The sequence below is a fragment of the Mchenga conophoros genome, linkage group LG22, assembly GCF_057382185.1.
Source record: "Mchenga conophoros isolate Kocher_MC1m ecotype Shallow Benthic linkage group LG22, M_conophoros_male_GT1.1, whole genome shotgun sequence".
Taxonomy (NCBI): Eukaryota; Metazoa; Chordata; class Actinopteri; order Cichliformes; family Cichlidae; genus Mchenga; species Mchenga conophoros.
Window position 1 is genome coordinate 36,460,085 of NC_140546.1, and position 21,620 is coordinate 36,481,704.

General features: G+C 41.6%; 1 protein-coding gene across 2 annotated transcripts in view; it reads left to right on the forward strand.

Annotated features, from left to right (window-relative positions):
* The first annotated feature begins 1,579 nt into the window (after positions 1-1,579).
* The window catches only part of gatad2b (GATA zinc finger domain containing 2B), a 44,252-nt gene continuing 24,211 nt past the window's right edge, over positions 1,580-21,620 (forward strand). Inside the window, exon 1 of one of the 2 annotated variants that reach the window (XM_085261738.1) lies at positions 1,580-2,059. Coding sequence is in view for 1 of the 2 variants with exons in the window: in XM_085261737.1 (XP_085117863.1) it covers positions 12,038-12,069 (32 nt within the window). In the remaining variant the exon portion in view is untranslated. Of the gene's footprint in view, positions 2,060-11,975; positions 12,070-21,620 lie in introns of those variants that run through there. The other variant, XM_085261737.1, reaches the window with a different exon arrangement.

Below are 21,620 nucleotides of genomic sequence, written 5' to 3' on the forward strand. Positions count from 1 at the left end.
CTGGGTAGTTTGCAGGTCAGACCAACGCTCCAGTGCCATTCCACTGGGAAAAGCAAGGAAATTAAAACTACCAAAGTAAAGTGATCACTCTCCTTTCACCTCAGACAACACTGTCAAAAAGCTTCTGGCCTGTCAGTCAACATGTGCATCAATCCTTTACATTACTGCCATCTTGTGGCCGCAGTCAGATATTGTTGCTGAAAGCTGCACTTCTTTTAATCTCATAGAAAACTGCAGCTCTCTGCGTTTTGAGGACATGTCCGTCTCTTGTTTGGCTGGAGCTGGGCAACCTGAGATGCCTACTGCTTTCTCCTGGTGATCTGTGAAGAGGCTTTGCGTATAAACTAGCCTTTGACAATAAACTGATGAGAGAGTAGTGGGAGGCAACTCTTTTTATTAATTTAGCAATGAAAGCTGTAACCATGACGGGAGTGGACGGCAGCTCTGACGTCTAATAAAACAGACAGGCTCAGCAGCCCTTTCACATTAGTAATTAATACTAGTATTAGTATCAGCTTCATGTGGGTTGAGATGTGTTTTATTCCTTATTGTGTGCATATTATATGCAAGGAATAGTTTTCAACTAATAATAAATCATTTGTGTTAATACAGTAGATATTTACTTAACTATAGTTGTAATACTTTTTCACGACCTGCATGGACCCTGACAATGTGTTCCTCGAGACGCTCCTAGTTATTACTGAATAAATGGGTGCGTTGTCCTACTTGAGGAAGGTTGTATAGAAGAGGATTAGGGCCACAGGTAAAAAAGTGGGCAGGTCGTTTTTTTCTTCTTTTACAGAATCCTGACTTTTTCCTCAGGATTAATTTCTCTCAGAATTCTGAGATTAAAGTCAGAATTCTGACTTTTGCCCACTTTTTTTTCTTTCGGTGGCCCTAATCCTCTTCCGTTGCCATGGAGGATTACAACAGTGTTTAGTTGAGTGTTCATGTTAAGGCGATATCTACATGATGCTGAGACCTGAAGGTTTCCCAGGAAAAATGAGGAATGAGATTATCAGTGTTTTTCACTTTAACTGTTTAATGTTGTGGCTGATGTGTGTATTTACCGTTGTAGGTAGTTATGCACAAATGTACTGTACATGAAGATGTGACCAAAGTTATTTCCACTCAAAAAATGACATTTTTAAGCCATTGATATTGACAAAATCATCAGTAAAGGATGGTGAAATGATTTTCCTGATCTTGTCAGTGTGACATAGGCTAGTGCTGGATGCTTCAGAATTTTCAGAATATAGGTATGTGTAAAGTGCTTTGAGTAGTTGATAATACTAGATAAGTGCTATACAAAATCATTTTATTTAGCATGTATATTATTCCATGTTCTGCAAGTCCTAAAGGCATGCGGGCAGCGTCCCCTGACCAGCCTACCACTATAAACCTGCTACTACTGCCTACAAAGACCCGCTCTGCAGCGCAGTAGTTGGGATAGAAGTAATGACGTTTCCTATCATTGAACCATCCAATGCTGTCCGAGCTACATTTGTCCTCCCTTGGGTCTTTGTCATGCATGTAATGACAGAATACCCGTTAGGAAACGGGTGTAACAAGAAGTCACTAAAATTCTCCTCGGAAAATGTAGCTGTTGTTTTTGGTCGCTCAGACGTCGTTGGGTAAAAATTATTTGGAGCAGCATAAATGATCCGGTTTAGTTCAGTGAATACAACCAAACACTGTTTTTTTCGTCTCGTTTGAGGTAACATGGCTCTCCATATAGACACAGACAACAACACTACTACCATCCAATCAAGCCGCACTCTGTCTCCGCCGCGGAAATAAACGACCAATCAGCTGTCTGTCTGGGTCCTCTGTGGAAACGAACAGCCATTCATTGCGCTGTCTGGACTTCACGGAGAGAGCGTCTGACCAATTAGCTGGCTGTCTGGATGCACCGAAAGGGTGAGTGTCTATCGAGGCCCAATCAGCTTCTCAGTGCTGCCTGCCGGTGCCGGGGACTGGTGGTGAGGGGCTGCTGCAACGCGTCAGGACCGGACCGTGAACCCGGAGACGCTACACACTGAGGCGAAAGGAGATACAGGTGAGTCCGAGGATGTGTACGGGGCCTGGTTCTGGTCAGGGATGTTTTGAAACGGCAACTGTGGATTTGACGTCGCAGCCGGACGGTTATTGTGTCGTTTTCCTGTTAGCGGATACGCTGATACGCTGTCAGACAATGGAGCGCCTTTGCTTCGCTATTTATTGATGCATGCTGACATGTTGGCGACCAGCAATGCCGCCTGCAACTGTTACTTTACATTTAAAGGCCTCCAGTCGCAACACAAACACTATGGATCTTTTTTTATCGTGTGTGGCTTTTTTGTTTTGATAAGCGCCGAGCTGCTAACGGACGTGTTGTAATTACATTCTGATGGAAACGTTGGTCGGAGTGCCTCCAATCCGTTTCATTGTTTCATCCAGAGTCTCTAGGGGTTAACTCAGACTCGATAAAGAAACACGGTCTTTCAGGTACTAGTACAAGCTTCTTGAGAGAACAGTGGAATGAGACGAGGTCGTGAGACGGTTTTATTGAAGCAAGGCTATATAAAGTGGCGGATTAAAAGGCGCTAGGAGGAGGCCGGGGGTGCTGATGGCTCTCAGCAATTAGGAAGAAAAATTCGAAATGCATCAGCCATTTACGTAGAGACTCAACTGACTCCATATGCACCTAAATGGCTGCCTGGCGCCTGTCAGCATAACCAACATTTTACTGTAAGGGCAAGGCTTTACTCGGGCCAGACGGCTGATTGTTTCCTGATCGGCGGATTAACGGAGGTGGATGTCGAGATGACGTTAGACACCAAACTGGAATCAATATTTAATGTGTGCTGCTATTATTCTTTGGTGCACACAAGCTCATTTCAGACAAATTGGTGCCTCTTCAGCCTCTCTGCTGCTGCTGCTGCTTGCTCGGGATTTCAGGCAGTCACATGCTGATATTTACATTGACTTCTTTCAGTCGCGCTACATAGGATAATACAGTACAGTTATCTTTGAGGTGAAATGGAGACGGATATCTGTGCCTTCCTCTCCTATAAGAGGTTTGTCAACAGGAGCTAGCCATTTTAACTTCATCTTCATACAGGATTGACTGTACAACTCAGATCTTTGCCACAGGAAGACTGTGGGAATAAAAGCTCTCATTGTTTTGTCACTTTTCTCTTCTTTATGGCAAATTTGTGACAGTGTGGCATTAAAGCAACGCCCGAGCCTTTGAATGTTAGGGTAAACGTTTCCAGACCTAAAACATTCTGCCTTCCACACACTTGGTGATTGTGGGGTTGTATGAATGAAAGGTCCCTGCTGTTGAGTAGTAGTGTAATCTCAGCTGTGGAGTTTTTTACTCGTCCTTTTTCTTGAATCTCCTGGCAGCCATAGCAGGATACACATCCTCGCTGCCACAGTGAAAGCTTTTTACATTTTTGTAGTAGTGTACCTCCTTGATTTTTAGAAAGGTGTGACAGTGTGGAAAAAGTAAACAAAAACAATGTCATGGTTTGTAAGTAATGTATTGTCTCGACTAAAAATGGAACAAAGAAAGCATTTGAAATGTCGAAACTAAGAAATGTTGCACATTTTAAATTTGATGCCAACCTTGCAGTAAAAGTCGAGGACGGTGGTTTAAAAAATAGTAGATGGAAAAGTGAGTGGTGCTTAAAAAAAACATGGTTATTGTGTCAGTAATGGTTAGTTATAAAGTGAGCATTTATCCAGCCTATAAAGGATTCTATATGAGACAGAAATCATTCAATTTCCATTTCATACCTCTTTAAGAAGTTATGATAAAAAAAAAACTTGAAACAATCCAATAAGATAGACTTGTTTTTTCCCAGGTAAGTAACTATTTTACAAATACCATCAGCATTGGAGTCAGAAGGCTGCGCTGAAGACCAGCAGGTTTAAAGCTCCTTTGTTTCAGCTGAAAAGAAGGAAACATGAGCTCTGTAAGAATACATTAACATTGCTTAAATAACAGTTTGTCCAGACACTTAACAATACTTTGGTACTGATGAGTCTGGAAGTGGTACTAGTTTAATAAAAGGCTGTGGTACATGTCTCAGTAACAGTCCGTAGAGAGACATGGCTGTTCAGAATAATATCCTGACTTTGGACGCTTTTGTGTATTAGATACAGGTATGTTTCTGAACTTTCATATACATGCGGTTTTCCATGCTTCCCAGTGGCGTCTGTGGTGTGATGAGGTTAATAAATTTTTTGATCTGTTCTTGAAAACCTAAGACTGTAATATTAAAGAATGTCCAAGTATATTCTTGGAAATTTCTTATTATGATCTGTGACCAGGGGTGGAAATTAGCACCCGCCACTGGCCAAATGCGGGTAAGTTTATGAAGTCGTGGTAAATTTGAACAATGCAGAAGCCACCATGGCGGATTTAAGTTTGAACAGAAAAAACTATGTTTAATTTGCAGTCCTGACCTGTCGTGGGCGGATGTGTTGCTGCCAGTCTGCTCTAAATGCCGTTATGCGATCTGAGCAGGTACTAAAATGTGTCGTCGACAGATTGGCTGGTCAGTAGCGTCACTTGACGAGTCACGAGCACGTCTTGTTCACGAAAGTTAAAACTGCCATCTTTGAAACCAGGCAATGAGGGAAATGGCTCCAAACAAACAACGCTGTGGTTCACGAGTGATGAGAAGCCACAGACGGAGCAGCAAGTATATCGTCGCCTCGACGTCGCAGGATGCCCAAACACATTGCAATGGTGACAACCACGCGGGTTTGGTAGTACTGGTTTACAATGGAACACCAGTCGATCCGAGTCTTGGTGATCCGTGGCGAGTCGATCCGAGGAGGTACTAATGGAAAAGGGGCTTTTGAAAGAGGAGGGGAAAATTCGAGCAGTTTAGCAATGTGGTGTTACATTTGTGGAGCTAAGCAGGTGGCAGAAACAAAAACACTCCTCAAGAGGTGTTACGATGGGACGTTAAACGGCAGTTTTTTAACGAAAAATGGAAAAGAAGTGACAACGGCGAGTTACGCGACTGGCTCACTTTTGATGAGAGCAGCCAGTCAATGTTTTGTTCCAACTGTCGGCAGCACACGCCTTCCAGCAGCAAGACTGATAGCTTTATTGTTAGCACAAAATACTCGGAATTAGAGGCCACGAAGGACCTCGGATTGTCTAAAGGCCATAAGGAGGTGAAATGCATCATTCAAATGTTACACACAAAATAGAAAAATAATGGCTGGTGAAAAGTTTGAGTGGCCGATACAAAAAGTGAAGAAAATCTATAATTTCCACCCGTCTGTGACAACAGTCTGATATTTAAAAGATTTTTTTTTTCATATTTTTCCATCTCTCTCTCTAATCAATTATGGATGTTGTATAAACACCTGTTCCCACACAGAGAAAGGATTTACCTTTTTATGGCCTGACTATGCACACGGCTGTCCATATAGTCAGTATACTCGATAGATGTGGAATATGCTCATGTGTTCTTCAGAGGGAATGGCTGATGGGGGGGAATCAGTCAGGCTCAAACTTAAAAACAAGAAGGTTTCCAAAGAACTTGTTGTGGCAAATCCACTTAGCCAAAAAAATGGATCGAAATCAGTTGTAGAAACGATAGTCTTTATATAAGGCTTCAAAAGGGGGAATGTACAACAAATAAACTGCTCGACATCAGAGCAACATATAATGGCTTCCCGAAAACTTTCTTCTTGCTAGCTAAAAAAAAAACCCAGAGTAACTTTCGTCTACCACAAAGGATTCTGGGAAACGCAGTTTTCTAATGAAAATACCTGTTAAATGCTCCCCTTTAGCAGAAAATTAAATCTATAATTAACAGCTCTCACTAAACATGTGACTAACACTTAAATCACTTACAAAATAACCAAAATGCTGTTAGCAAACAATAAACTGCAATAAAGTTACAACAGAACTGTTGCAGTGGTGGCCCTCTGTGCAGTCTGGGAATCCCTATGCTCCCACACTAATCTATCATTGACACGCCCATAGAGAAAGACCTGCTCGCAGATCTGTGCCTCCAGCTCATCTGCAGCGACTGCCCCGGGCTACACTGCAAAAAGTGAGAGCGGGATGTGACCAGATGAAACAAAACCTGAGCGGTTGTAAAGACACATTGGGAACGTATGGCTGTGCACAAGGAAGACAACAGCATAAACGTTTGGTTCAGTGATGTTTTTCATTCGTCATGTACATCACTGTACAAAGTTTGTGGATGCAGTCACTCGGGAATCTGTCATCGTATGATTTTTAATTTGGTACGAGATGTGCGTCTACTAGAAATTTCAGATGAGTTTCAGTGTCACAAGTCAAGTGTTCTGAGAATCTTGTGTGTGACTCTTATGAAGGAAATCACATTGGATATTCAAAGTCAGACCAAAGCGCATGTACTAAAAATCTTAGATCAATGGTCACAATCAAGCTTAGAGGTCAAGTTTTTCTAAAAATCTAAAAAAACAAAAACATGGCAACATAAGATTTTTTTTTAAAAAATCATACCATACGTTACACTACTAAAAATCTCAGACAAGTTTGAATCCCGATGACTTTGGCGTCAAGGTCAGAGGTCAATTTTCTGAAAATCACCTGGGATTTTCAGATTTATGCTATAGGTGCATCTACTTGGTGCCAGAGGGGTACTTGTATATAACCAAGCATGAAAGGTGCAACCATTTCCACTGTGTATGTCAGCATGGAAGAAACCAGCACTACCTCGGGTATCGTGTGTTTTAGGGCTGCATCGGTTATTCTAACAATCGAGTATTCTGTTGAATATTCCACTGATTAATCGAGTAATTTTAATTAAATTAAAGATAAAAAAATTCAAATGAAAAATCTAATAAATAAAGCTATGTATGTGATCTAAACTAAGGCATAAAAAAGTATCTTTGCTTTGTCTTCTTGGAGGCTTTCTGATGTTAATGGGGATAAAAAGAGTTCTGTTTTATTTCCTGAGGTAGATTCGGTGTGTGTTCATGTTTGGTTGGTTAATGCTTAACCCTAAACCAAGACATGATGGTGGAGATGGTAATTAACATTAATAATAATGTTAATATGAGTGATGGAAGAGATCCCTCGTCCTGCAGGCATTGTGTACTGTAACATGGTCCTGTTGAAAATCCCAGTCGTTACCAGTGAGTCATGGGCCTTCAGTCATGAGGGATGCTCTCTGCAACATCTGGACGCCTCTGAACCTCAGCCGTCCCGCCTCAGCAGCGATGGCGTGCTGCTTATGCAGTTCAACAACCCGACCACATTCAAAAAGGAAAGTTTGTTTGCTTTTGCCATCAGAACGTCATGACAGTGTGACTACCTGACAGAAAATGAGAATGAATCCACATTTTTGCACAGATTTGGCCTTTCAATGTGGCTACAATGTAGCTGCCATCACCAGTGTGAATGGGTGGATGACAGGTTGTGTAAAGCGCTTTGGGGTCCTTAGGGACTAGAAAAGCGCTACACAAATACAGGCCATTTATTTTACCATTTCAAAGGCATGTGCTCCTAATGTTTAGATCAGCTGTAAGATAAGATAACTCTTTATTGTCATTGCACAGTCATACCTAGTACAATAATACAGCAACATTGGAAACTGTCCCGCATCAGCACTATGTACAACACAGCAGCTCAACGTAATAAAGAAAAAAGAAATAACTGAAACATCCTGTTTCAGTTTAAGTGCTGTCAGCCTTGAGCTGTCATTTAAACATCAGGCTAAGTTTAAAACAACCTCTGGATGCTTGCTGCAGATGTTTTGTTGTGTAAAGCAAACGGTGGTGGACGAGCACCTACAGTTTGTTGGTCAGGTGGTTTGATGAAGGACTCCCACTAGCCTTTTCCTGGCTCCATGTTCCAACTACGACAGCATCGTATTCGCTTTGTTATCATAGTTTATGTTTTAAAATGCTGGCGGCGTAGGCGTAACTTTGTCAAGTTACACACACATGCTGCTCCTCAATACGTTTCTATTCCAGGTCTGTTTTTAGTTATAAATGCAGGTGAAGCACTCGCGTGACAACCGTGCGCCACAGAGCCGTGGATTAAAAGAAATGTCGAAGCAAAGTTTGTGTCGAGGATTATTTATAATCAGATTACTCGATGAATCAGCCTTATTATGTTTCAGTGTAATACATGGTGCGAAGTGCTGCACCTTTAAGCAATATTTAAAACTCGATTTGATTAACAAGGATAATAACTAACAGTCTCTTATAACTCTTAAAATACGTATAAAATTATAATATGCATTAAGAATTTGTCCATTTTCTCTATAGTCACAAAAACACGTACCAGGGTGGACAGAGGAGCAATAGGACAGGATGTACCACGGCTGAAAGCTCGCCCCACCCTGTAAATATATGAAACCCATCAGGATGCAGATTTAATATTATTTCACGGCTACACCCGTATTAACTTTTGGGTTTTGTGCCAAGAGCGAACTTTTAAATAAAATAGACATTTTTATGAGAAGTTAACGTTTTCCTGGTTTCACATTGGTTTTACCATTTCACTGATTTAATTTAATGTATCCTTTTTTCTTTTTGTTTTACTTAATAAAAGTCTCATGTCAACATCAATTTCTGTACAAAGTGCTTGCTCATTTTAATAAAGTCAACAGCTTGAGAACTCTTGGTATATAAAGCATACCATGATTTTTTTTTTCTTTTCTTTTTTTAAATAAAACCATGGCAGTTTATTCTATTTCAAAATAATATCATTTAAATGTGATTAAAAAAAAAAAAAAAGCTTTTCTTTGCCACCTTCGTCATGGAAAGAGTCCCTGCATGGCATTTTTGGGACAAGTGTCCACAAAACCCTGACAGTAACAGGGATGATGTTTTCTCAGCCATTTCTACTCATGTGAAGCACAACCGGCTAACACATGCAGACGACAAAAATCTTTTTTAGTATTTTATTCAAGATTAAATATAAATAAATAAACGTAGCAGAGTGGACATGTTATGTTTTTCCACATTAATGAACCATGAAGAAAGAGGTTGATCAGTGTGTGATATTTACTGAACCTGGTCAATGATTTCACTCCTGAAAAAGTATAACTTACTGTAATTTATGTGACTAGAGGAGAAGTGAGAGGACTTGTTAGATTTCCTAAACAGTACTGGGGGTCGGGCAATTTGGGAACACAACTTATGTAAAAATGTAAATGTTTAAAAAAAGCTGTAGCACATCTGTGGGAACCCCAACACATGTACCATTAACACAGCGTTTCTTGGTCGCTGCAGATTTCTTTATTCACCACCAAATTTGCACTTTCCAATGATTTGCACTATGTTGTCCAGTCAGCTCGAGCTCACTGCTACACCTTCACAGGCTACACCTTCACAGCTGGCAGCACTAGACTCCTGCTGCACACACCTTGATCCCAGCGTGCTACTGTGTGAAATCAGAGAGACATAATTATATGTTTGCTGGCATATGTGCCAGCCAGTTTCCCCTGGCACTGCCCACCCCGTTCCCTGTAATTGAGCCATAAACCACAAACCACACCCTGCGACCACATACCTCCATTCTGTGGCCTAGCCTACTCCTCCCCCCATGAACAAGACAGGAAATTGGCCAAAGCCGTCTGCACCCCTGGCCTACAGATTCTTTTATTTAAATGGTCTTAAGGAGCGATACCAGTGATTGATCCAGGCATGGCCTCTTTTTTTTGTGATGGAAAGTGGGAAAGGATGAGCAGTCTGGTCGCACACTTTGATAGCTTTTGTCTCGAGTAACCCACTGGTGGGGTCGACCCCCTTTACCTGCAGGGACAAAACAGGCCTCATGCTTGAGGCATCAGTCTGCAGAACAAAAACAGTTCGGAGTGTGATGCAGGTGTTCCCCACAGAGAGCCTGTTTCAGTCAGACACTGCGAACACAGCTCTGAGCTAGTAAACCTGAGCTAGTAACCAACCACATGTAAAAGCCAGCTTACCTTTTGTTTGGTCTTGGAATGGTCTTAGTACCCTAGATACTGATAACGAGATAGCAGATACCTCCCTCCGTCCAAACACCCACTTCTCCGTGTTGGCCACGAGCTCTGCCGCCATCAGAGATTTCAGCCAGATGTCAGTGCAAATGCTGAAATCATGTAAAGGCATTGGAAAGTGATGGAGCTTTCAAGCTGACAGGAAGGGTGACTGTTACGGCCCTAGCAGGGCCTCTCTCTCTCCTGAGGGTGCCTGTGTGGGCGTGTCCCACTACCTCCTACCTGAGATGCCACCTTTCCCTCCGGCACAGCTGACTCCCATCAGCAATTAAGGGTATTTAAGCCCAGAGCAGGGTGAGCTCTGGGCCAGAGTGCCATTTGTGTGGGTACAGCTAGTGAGCTGAGTGTTTTTGCGGTGTTTCCAGCTGGTGAGCTGTGTTTTGTGGTTGTCAGCTAGTGAGCTGCGTTTTCCTTTTGACATTTTGCATTACTGACCAATGCCTGAGTTTTGTTTGTGTTACTTTTATGGTGATAGCGGCTTGTCCGTGTCTTTTAGTTGAATTACTTCAATAAAACTGTTTTATTTAACTGTTTCGCCTCCTTGACTCCTTTTTCTGACCCGGTCACTTTTGTTACTTCCCCCTCCCCGCCTAGACCCCCCAGGGGAACGTAACAGTGACGAATTGGTAAAACCATACAGAGTGGAAAGCACCATCTTTTCCTTCTGGAGACAACCATACTACCGGCAGATTCCCTTAAGTCCAGTGAAAAAGTGAGCTGTCAATGTGAGCAGCCAGTTACCTCTGAACCATTTGCCTTTTGTGTTCAGGTAACCTACAGAGCCGTGAACGCACCATCAGACATGGGCGAGTTTCAAAGTGGTGCAGTGTAAGTGTGGTGGGACTGGGCGGAGGGGAACACATCCTCAAAGTGATTTTGGAATGCAGCAAAATCAGATTTCTGGGCTTGTGTCAGATGTTTGGATTGTATACCAAAAGCTACTGACAGTCCAGTTCAAAACTTAATAGGAACATTTTTTCATACTGCCTTATCATCTCATCTAATCGACTGCGAGAAAGGAGAAAAACATATTTATCAATGTGTCAGAGCACTCCTTACATTGTGGTACATCTTATCACTCTACCATATCACAGCAGAGTGAGGTGGCAATGAATTTGGAATTTCAAGCCATAGCTAATGTCTTCTTCAGTCTTCTCACCAGAGAAATGGGTCCTGCCTCGCTGTGCTTTCAGCAGGTTGAGGTGGTGTATCTGTGTGGCTCCACCCCTGATCATTTCATAATCAGCATAGCTTACTCAGTAGCCCTCGCCACTAGGTGAGTAACATCAGTGCTTTCTCTCTGTGTGTCTAGCACCTTATGGTCGTGGGCCTGTTCATCCCAGTCTGAGGTCCAGAGTGCTTTGAAGCAGGTTATCATCAAGGATGTCTCTACATTGCTGCATTCGTCTTTCTTTCAACTCTGAAATATGCCTGCAGCAGGATGCTGCCACAACCATGCTTCGCTGTAGGGATGGTACTGGCCAGGAGCCTGGTGTCAGCGCTACATTCAGACCAAAGAGTTAAACCTTTGTTTTAGCCGACTAGACAGTTTTGTTTCTCATGGTCTGAGAGCCTTTTAGGTGCCTTTTGGCAAACTCCCGGCAGGTGTTTACTGAGGAGTAGCTTCCGCCTGGCCTCTCTACCACACAGGCCTGATTGGTGAAGTGGTGCAGAAATGGTTGTCTTTCCTCTACAGAGCAATGCTGGAGCTCTGTCAGAGTGAACCTTGGGTTCTCCGTCACCTTCCTAATGCCGCCGTATTTGTTGTGCTTTGGTTGGTTGTGCACATCTTAAGTTTTAAAACCAGGTGCGTTGTCCCACAGCTAGGTTGAGGACACAAATGTATGATTGTGTTGGTTTTTACCACCATTTTGATGATATTCTAGTGCAGGCGATCAGAGATATACAGACACATGAAAACGTGAGACTTTGTGGAAGAAAAAACAAAAACCACTCAGCCAAGTCTTTGCTTCCAGTTTTGAGTTGTCTCTGTATCAGCGTGTATGCGGCTTTATTGTCCTTCAGGAGAATAATGTGATGATATGGTGGCGGCTATGGGGCCTTACATAAACAGGTATGTGTGTGCCTTTCCAAATCATGTCCAATCAACTGAATCTGTCACAGGATGACTTCAATCAAGTTGTTGAAACATGTGACAGAAGGTCAGTAGGATGCACCTGTACTTCAATTTTGAGTGTCATGGCAAAGCCGTATGTTATATTTTAGTTTATTATTTTGTAATATGTGGATTTCAAACACTATTTTCACTTTGCCACTGTGAGGCATTTTAAAGTGAAAAATGAATTTGATCCATTTTGGAATAAGGCTGTAGCATGACAAGTGGAACAGTGTCCTGCTGTTAGGACGCACTGTGCTTTGAAGCAGTGTAGTGCATTTATTTTAGCCTGTGCAACAGAAAGATATGAGACCAACTATATGAGCGATTAACTGGTTTGGTGAAATTAACAAATCTGTTTGAGGCATAAAGAATCGTATATTCAGAAGAGAGTGAAGCAAATTGAAGAGAATTCTAAAGATGCTTGAAATCTATTGTGAAATCGACAATTTCACTACTATTAGAATATACTCTCATATCAACAATCAGAATTTTTCAAAAAATAATTATGGGAAAGTGAAGGTTACTACAAAATGCCAAATCATTCTAGAAATCTTTCTAATTATAAAATATTGATTCTTCCTGTTTCACTTATTTATGTTCTGGAATCGATTGTCATATTAATATATTAGTAATTTCTGTAGGTTATCATTAACAAGAACACTGTGTTACTGGGAGCGTGTAAATGATTGGTAGGATCTACTTGTTCTTCCGCCTGTCACAGTGATATGTGAAATACGGCTGCAGAAATGCATCACGGCTCGTGTCCTCGCTCGTTTTGTTGACAATAACAGCTGATCATAGACGGAGCCAGGATGCGGTTTGCGATGCATGTGGCAAGAACACAAACCTTGTCAAACACAAACAAAAGTAAATCATAACACTCAATATGATGATGAGGAGGAGAGGAACAGTTGCTGCTACGGCGACACAGTCCTTTGGTGCTGCAGGCACTGTCCAGGAACTGAGAGAAGATGTGGAGCTGTTTGCGACGTGTAGCACTGCTGCTTCGGAAAGCGACTAGGTTTACATTTTTGTGTCAATGTTTAAACAACTGGAATTCCCTGCATGCTTAAAACTGAAAATGAGTTTAACTTGGAGTAATATGTGTGTCGGTTCAGTTGGTAAGGCTGTTGAGTAGATCAGTTAAAGTGGATTATTTGAATGATTAGGCTTTAATGACACAGCGTCCTTGCAGTACACTGTGTAATATCTACGCATACATCACGAAGCTCGTTGAGAGAAGGTCAAGGTTTCACTGTCAGCAAAGCAAAGGGAGGATGTTTTGAAGAAATAAAAATATCAAACATGTTTTGAGTTTTTCACACAATTTTTTGTTTACCACGTAACTCCGTATGTGTTCGTTCATAGATTTGATGCCTTTAGTGAAAATGTACGATATAAATAGTCATGGAAATAAAGAAAAATGAGAAGATGGGTCCAAACTTTTAACAGGTAGTGCACGCTGCTTTAGATTTTCCAAGCGCATTAACTTTTTATACAAAGTATCAGATCAATGTCGTCAATAGTAGCCTGAATTTTTCTTTGTGTCAGGTCGGAATGGAAATCAGTGGTGTCGCACATCACTACTTTGTAACAACTTTAATTAGAACCTGTTACAAGATGTCTTTTTTTTTTTATATGTAGGAAGTTTTTTACAAAAAAAAAAAGTGAGTTAGCGCAGATCGCAGGGCTGCACGTGTCAATGCGTTAACGAGCTAACCGCGCTAACATGTTGACGCCGGGCAGCCCCGCGCACGGGGTGATCCGCAGTAACTCGCTAAGATTGGCTGAGATGTGCCACGTTAATGGGGTTATGGCGTTAACGTCATTTTAACGAGATTAACGCCGACAGCACAATTTCTTTCTTTTTTTCTTTTTATTATCTGTCATTTATCTTATTTCATGAAAAATAAAGGAACATACCGAACAGTGGATAATGGGATACAAGTGCAGATGTGAGTTGGTGTTTCTGTGCGACATAATGAAATCCCAAAAAGTTGATTCTGTTCGTCTGGACGTGGCGTTTTCAGAGAAATGTTTCGTCATCATCCAAGTGACTTCTTCAGAAACTTAGATTGTGATGCTTTATTAATACTTACCATAGCATGTAGTACAGAAGCCTCTTCTTTTGCCTTCTATATAACATTTGTTTTGTGGATAAAATAGCAAAATATTTTATAGGAAATATCGAAATTATCGAAATATAAAAATTTGAGAAAATGAAAATTCTGTCAAAGTAAAGCACGAGGTTACTAGGGCAGATTCAAATGAATGAAGTTTGAACTTTGGCCAAAAAAGTATTTTTGTGTGTTTTAGGAGCAGTCGTGTTTCCAAATAATTAATTTGGAAATTATTTTGCAGAGTTTAGCTAACCTGCACAGTCCTGTGGGGTGGTTAGAGTACTAGGTTTTCAAACCTGATGTCTGATACCTGATATGCTTAGAAAATGCTCAAAACTTTCAGTACCATGGGATGCAAAAAAACCCAGTACATAAGAATCTCTCAGGTGGTGCCAAAAAACGACGACACACTGTTCGGTTGTCTGAGGTGGGCTGTCTTGTGACTTGGTGTCATTGTTGATGAGGTACAGTTGCTTAAATACTGTTTCTGTCTAGTTGCAGGTGAACCTTTTGCAGCCTCATTGTAGGACTTTTTAAAAGAGTTTAAAGTTTTCAGAGCATGTGCAGAGCCTTCTTGTGCGAGTGCAGACATCACCAGGTTGGCTGGCTGGCTGCTACTAATAGACTTAACTTACTAACATCCATCAGCATGTCCGCAAGGCAACAAACCCTTTGTGTTACGCTCTCCTTCACTTTCATTTGGACTTTGCTTTTCCTCACTTTTAGTATGAACTAATCCACTCAGTGAGATAATGTGGGTAAACATAAAAATTTCCACAGCAGCTGCAAACAGAATTTCTAAACCAAAATAAGGTGATAAGGTTACCTGCTATCTCTTGATATCTCTTACTCAGAGACTCCTGTTGTTTTTGCTGGTCCCAGGCGCACGCTTCCTCTGCCGAAATAGTTTGATGAAAGTGCTCAACATAATTTGAAGGTAGACTATTCTAAACTCAGATACTGAATGCCACAAATTCATTTTTCAACATTAAACGGGGCAGACGTGTCTGTGTGCCAGTGCAGCCATGGACCTGATCTTCCCGTAACCGTTGTGTTGGCTTTAAACACTTTTTCAGCAAAGCCTGAATTTTCTAGTCTTGGAGGACATCCCAAAGCTCTTCTTTGGAAGTTTGCTCTTTTGTTCCTCCTAGCTGCCTTTTGAAGGTCACTCCATGACTGATAGGGAGACAATGTAACACTATGTCTTCTTTTACTGCATTGACAATATATTTGGTGTCATGGTTTTGCTGAAAAATGACACGGCTACCAGTCAGGTTCTTTCCACATGGTTTGCACGGTTGATCAAAATCTGATATTACTTTTCTGCATTAATATATCATTAATTTTGACAAGATCCCACCACAACTGGCTGAAATGACTCAAACCATGACCGCCTCCACTGATTTTTACAAATGCCTTTTCTGTTGACCTCTTCTGTAATATTTGAACCAAAAATTAAAAATGTGGATTTGTTGCTTTAGAAAACCTGCTACCACTGATTTCTGGCTGAGTTTCTGTGTAATCTGGCATACCTCTGTCCTATTTGCTTTGCTTAAGAATGACTTCTTGAAAGCCACCCTTCACTGAAATGAAACTATTTTGGATTAAGTTTGGCGAACAGATGGATAAACTGAAGGGTCAGATACGTGTCTTTGGACCTGTGTCAAGTCTTTTCTTCCCTGTTTCTTGAGGACGTGACTTTCAGATACTGTTCATCTGTAGATAGGCCTGCCACTTCTTCTGACCTCCATGACAGATGGCCGCCCCTCCCTGGAGGTTCTGCTGGAGGTTTCTTCCTGTTTAGAGGGAGTTTTTCCTTCCCGCTGTCACCAAAGTGCTTGCTAATAGTGGGTCACTGAAATTATCCACTAATATGACATGTTATTTTATGCCTCTTAAAATTCCGCTGTCTTTGGGTTGGCTCAAATGTTTTGCCAGGCACCACATATACTGTATTGCCAAAAGTATTCACTCATCTACCTTCACATGCACATCAACTTGAGTGACGTCCTATTCTTAATCCATAGGGTCTGATATTGTGTCGGCCCACCCTTTGCAGCTATAACAGCTTCGACTCTTCTGTGAACGTTTTCCACGAGGTTTAGGAGTGTGCTAGTCATTCTTCCAGAACTGAGGTCAAACGGTGATGTTGGATTAGAAGGCCTGCTCTAATTCATCGCAAAGCTGTGCTGTTGGGTTGAGCTCAGGTCATTGTGCACACTATGCACCTCAACATCTGCTGATCCCACTCTGTGATTTCTTTTTTGTAGCCTACCACTGTGTGTGCAAGTTGCTGTCGTTCCCAATCACTTCCACTTTGTGATACAGCTAACAGTTGACAGTGGGGTATTTAGTAGCAACTAGACATGTTGCACAAGTGTGTGCTGCACCCTGAGCTGCAGAGAGTGACCCGCTCTTTCAGAAATGTGTTTGGAGAAGCAGACTTTGTGCCCACGTGCTGGATTTTATACACCTGTGTCCACGGATGGGATTGGAACACCTGAATTCAATGATTTTCATGGGTGAGCTGAATACACTCGGCAATATAGTGCACATAGTTAAAGTCCATGACTTCATGTAAATATGCTGACAATGAGCAGATTTTGAGCAAACAGGAATTTTCGTCTTTCTTTTTCTTTGTGAAAACAACTAAAGGCAACTATAGGCTGATAAGATATCGTTACATTTGAGATGCAGAAACCTTTTAGAGGGGAAAGCAGTGAAAGGATGCAGATTGCGTCATGGAAAGCAAGACTGCAGTAATTGCAATTCAAAAATCCTTGTTGCATTCAAATGTGTTTTAGCGTGTCAAACATAAGTTTCCTGGGCTGAGAAGTAATTTCATATAACATCTTTGTGACGTGGATGAATTTGAAAACGTTGACATCAGTGGTTACTAACTGTCACCTTTACAGTCTTCTTGGATATAATCGGTCTTCAGAATTAAAGATGCACCAAATGCAAATGCAAGTCTGACCTGCTGATTCTGATTCTAGTGTTTCTACTGAGACTATAATGGAAATCTGTAGATGTGCAGAAAGTTTCTAAAGCGTATATGAGTTTGGAGATGTGCACGCACATGTTGCTGGTGGTGTTTATGCTTTTCATTTAAATCTGGAATGATACATCTGCTGCAGATGTAATCAGTCACCAGCATCTAGCAATGGTTATGTCTGAAGCACACAAGTGTTACATGAAAGTGAAATGTGTGGAGGTTAGCATGTTGTGCAGATCTGCTGACTGTTCAGTGTGGGTGTGTTTGTGTTGATGCTCTGCTGGCTGCCACATTCAGCCTCATTTTAAGATGTCTGTACTTTGACTAAACGTCTCCTGTTCCTACAGTTTTCTTTCTGTTTCTTTGTTTTTTGTCCTCTGTGGAAGAGTGTATGCTCCACCCTTTGGTCTAAAGCAGTCAGTCTTTTCTTATCAAAGGGCCTCTCAAAGAGGAGCTTTTCTTCATTCAGCTCTCAAAATGCAGTGGCTGCCCTAACACTCCAACAACGCCCACACCCACCCGCCTGCTCCTCCTGCTCGCCTCCCACCGCGTTGTTTTTCTTTTTCTTTTTGGATGCATGCTCGCGTGTCATTCTGTCTGTAAATACAATAAGTCAAAAACTTGTGCTTGAATTCAGATAAAATGTCGTATGGGTGCAGAGCGGGTCATGGTAACCATGCAAGAGCATTTGCTATATCGAGGTCATCGAGGTCTTCAAAGCCAACGTAAAGAGTTATTGGTTGAAATGTACAAAAAGCCGTATATTTAGGAACCCTGATCCTTACAAGTGTGGTGTGTACTATCAACATACAGAGTACCTTATAAAGGTTTTAAATAAGCTATATTTAACTACCTTCACTGTCAGTAGATTAAGGTCAAAGGGATAATGTTATATAGAGCTATTTAAAACTGTTTGTTTGTTTGTTTGTTTTTAAATTGCCATTACTTGTCCTGACAACACATCAGTCTATACAGAATAGTATGTAGGGATTTTAAATAAGAAGTTCGCACTTCTGACCTCTCCTCCAAGGTCAAATAAGGTCAAACTTTCAGAAAAATGTTTTTATCTTTAAAACTATGATTAAAATTAGACTGCCTTTGTTTGTTTTGGCAACATTTAAGAAATAATAATGGTTGAAGGGGAATTCAAATGATTGTCTGGATCCAAATATCATGTCACCTTTGACCTCTGAGCTCACTATTACATATATATAATCATCATATCTGTCTTTCTTTGACTGCAAAAGTTGTGATATCCCATGCAAGATGGCGGCACGTAGGCACCCAGCAGCTAGGAGCTCACAGTTTCACAGAGCATGTTTCTGTGTGAATGATTGAGGGTAAACTTAGCTAAACTTTAGTGTCTCTGTGTGATTAGACTGGTGCATGAACGGTAGGATCACACTCGCACACTGGAAGCACTGACTGTGCTGTGCAGAGAGCTGACAGTAGTGATCATCGCTGCAGTGTACGTACCACCTGATGCTAATGTTAGCATGGCGGTCTCCCAGCTGTACACCGCAATAAACAAACAGTGCAGGTCTGTCCTGAGGGAATTTGTATTGTCGCTGGGGACGTCATCCAGGCTGGTGTTAAGTCTGTACAGGAGTATGTTGCCTCATCAGCGGAGGAGACGAGACTGTACAGCAAGGAGGTTAAAAAACTGGCAGCATGGTGGTGTGAACACAACCTGAACACAAGTCCAACAAAGACATCCTTAGGAAGAAACTGTTGGTGGCTTTTTACCACAGCACCATCGAGGGTGTCCTCAGCTACTGCATCATGGCTTGGTGGCAGACGGGAAAATGCTGCAGATCATCGGCTGTGCCCGACCATCTCTGAAGGACTAAACTGGCAAACAGTGTCTCAGAAAACTGCTGCCCACTTGTCTCACCTTGGACAGCACCTGTTCAGCCTCATGCCCCCTGACAGGAAGTACAGGTGTTTAATAAGTAGGACAGCCAGGCAGAGAAATGGCTGACCGCTAAGCCCAGTGAATCGACCTACTGAGCTCCCCAGCTGCAGTCACAACGCTGCCAAATGTAATGTTACATGATGGTACAGAACACTACAATAACATGGTACAATGTTCAGTATGACTCACACTCTGTGGCTGCTGCTACCTACCAGCAAGTGCATCATCCTTTTTAGTAGAGCAGTGTTTTTTGTCTATTTATACTTTTCTATTAGCTATTTTTGTTGTATTTGCTCATTTTTCTGTGAAATGAATCACGAGTGAACACATGTAAGGATGAATGTCCAGCTGGTCTGCTCACTGTACGAGGCCCAAGTACAGCGACATCTAAGCTGGTCTTTGTTTTTAAGATCAAGTTGTTCATGTCCAGGTATTTACAGAACAGCACTTATTATCCAGACCTGCTCCTTACTGTTCACAGACAAAATGCAAAGCTGTTCCCTTAAAAGTAAAAACGGCCCAGAGAGAGAACTTTGGGTTGTTTGTTGTTTGGGGTTTTTTGCCACCTTGCTGTGATATCGTTGCCACTAACTGCTACATAATAAAAGATCATTTTGAACCCTGAGCTTACAGCCCAGCTCAGCTGTGGTCGAACTCATTTCTCTTTCAGAGATTTTGACTTTTCAAAATAAATTTGGATTAATGGGCCTTTTTTCTTTCTTTCTTTTTTTTTTTTTTAGATGCTAGTGTGTAAAATTGTATGCATATTTTCAAAAAGCACAGATAATGAGGGGTATTGTGTTGTAGGCTACTTCCATTGTAAACATGAATCATGAGGGTTAAGTACACAGTAAAGTCGAGCTGATGCCATCAAGTATGGTGCTGTCTCACTGAGCTGTGCTCATGTGCTCAGAGGTCTAGGCTGCTGAGTTTACTAAGTCAGAACTAACAAGTAATTACAGACTCGGCCTCAGAGGTTAGCGATACATGAACCCATCAAAGAATGACAGAAACAGTGCAGTGATGACCTGCTTTTCAAGATGTATTAAATCAATCATTTCAGTTTTAATTAAGTAATGGGCACGGTGGTTAGCACTGTTGCCGCACAGCAAGTGTGGAGTTTGCATGTTCTCCCCGTGTCTGCGTGGGTTCCCTCGGGTACTCCGGCTTCCTCCCACCGTCCAAAGACATGCAGCTTGTGGGGATAGGTTAACTGGATAATCCAAATTGCCACTAGGAGTGAATGTGCGAGTGAATGTGTGTGCGAATGGTTGTCTGTCTGTGTGTTGGCCCTGCGACAGACTGGCGACCTGTCCAGGGTGGACCCTGCCTCTCGCCCTATGACAGCTGGGATAGGCTCCAGCGCCCCCCGCGACCCTGAAAAGGAGATGGATGGATGGATTAATTAATGGCACATTAGTTAAAGTAAAAATCAATATAATCCAATATAAAAATGAGAAAAAGTACACAATAGCACAGCAGATTAGATGACAACATTTGGGTTAGCAAGACAGCAACCCTCTGGTTATTAAATCTTGTATAATTAATCTTTAATAATATGTTTGTCTGTCATTTTAAATATTTTCACAATATGTTTAGAATATGATATCTAACAAATTTGTCATTAAATTCAGTGTTGCTCTGGTAAATCTCCCAGTACATGGATCTTCCTTCATAGGGTTCTATAATATTGATTGTGCGGCTGGGATGATGTGTTGACATGATAAATGGACTTGTATGTAGTGGTCACTTTGTTCACAATACCACCAACAAACTGCTGTAACTAGGGCTGTTTGATATAACGATATAAGAACATCTGTCGTTTCATTTTACGCTATCGTTTGTTTCATGGTGTCGCAAAATAAACAGTTTACGGCTGTTTTTCATGGTTCTGATGGTCACTGTAGCAGCTATATTCATTTCTTAAAGTTCTCTCTCTTATATTTAAAATAACCACACCACGGACGGACAAGGGCCTGTTTTTACGAGTTGATGTTAGTAACAACGACGGTAAACCCAGCATGTGGCTCCGCCGTCTGCTTGTTTGTTTTCCACATAAACCTTTCACAATAAAGCTGAAGTTCCTGTTGAAATTTTTCAAAATAAGCTAAAATGATGACAAACAGAAGGACCCGTCCAAACAAATCGAGGACCATGTTCCTAAACGCGGGGCTGCCTCTGTAGCATGGACATGGTTTGGTTATGAAAAGTCTGACACGGACCAGATAAAACTGTACTATGCAAATTATGGTGCAAACGGTCCGCGCCTCAGACTCAAACACAACAAACCTCTACAACCACCGACGCAAGAATCACGCCAAAGAGTGTGAAGAGAGTTTACGCATGAGAAGAAAAGAAGCTCCAAATAAACCTTAGACTCAGACGTTAGAACAGGCTTTTCCCCGCAGCACGCCGCGTAATAAATACTCACAAAGAAAATGGCGGCCATTACAACCTCTGTCTAAAAATATATAGT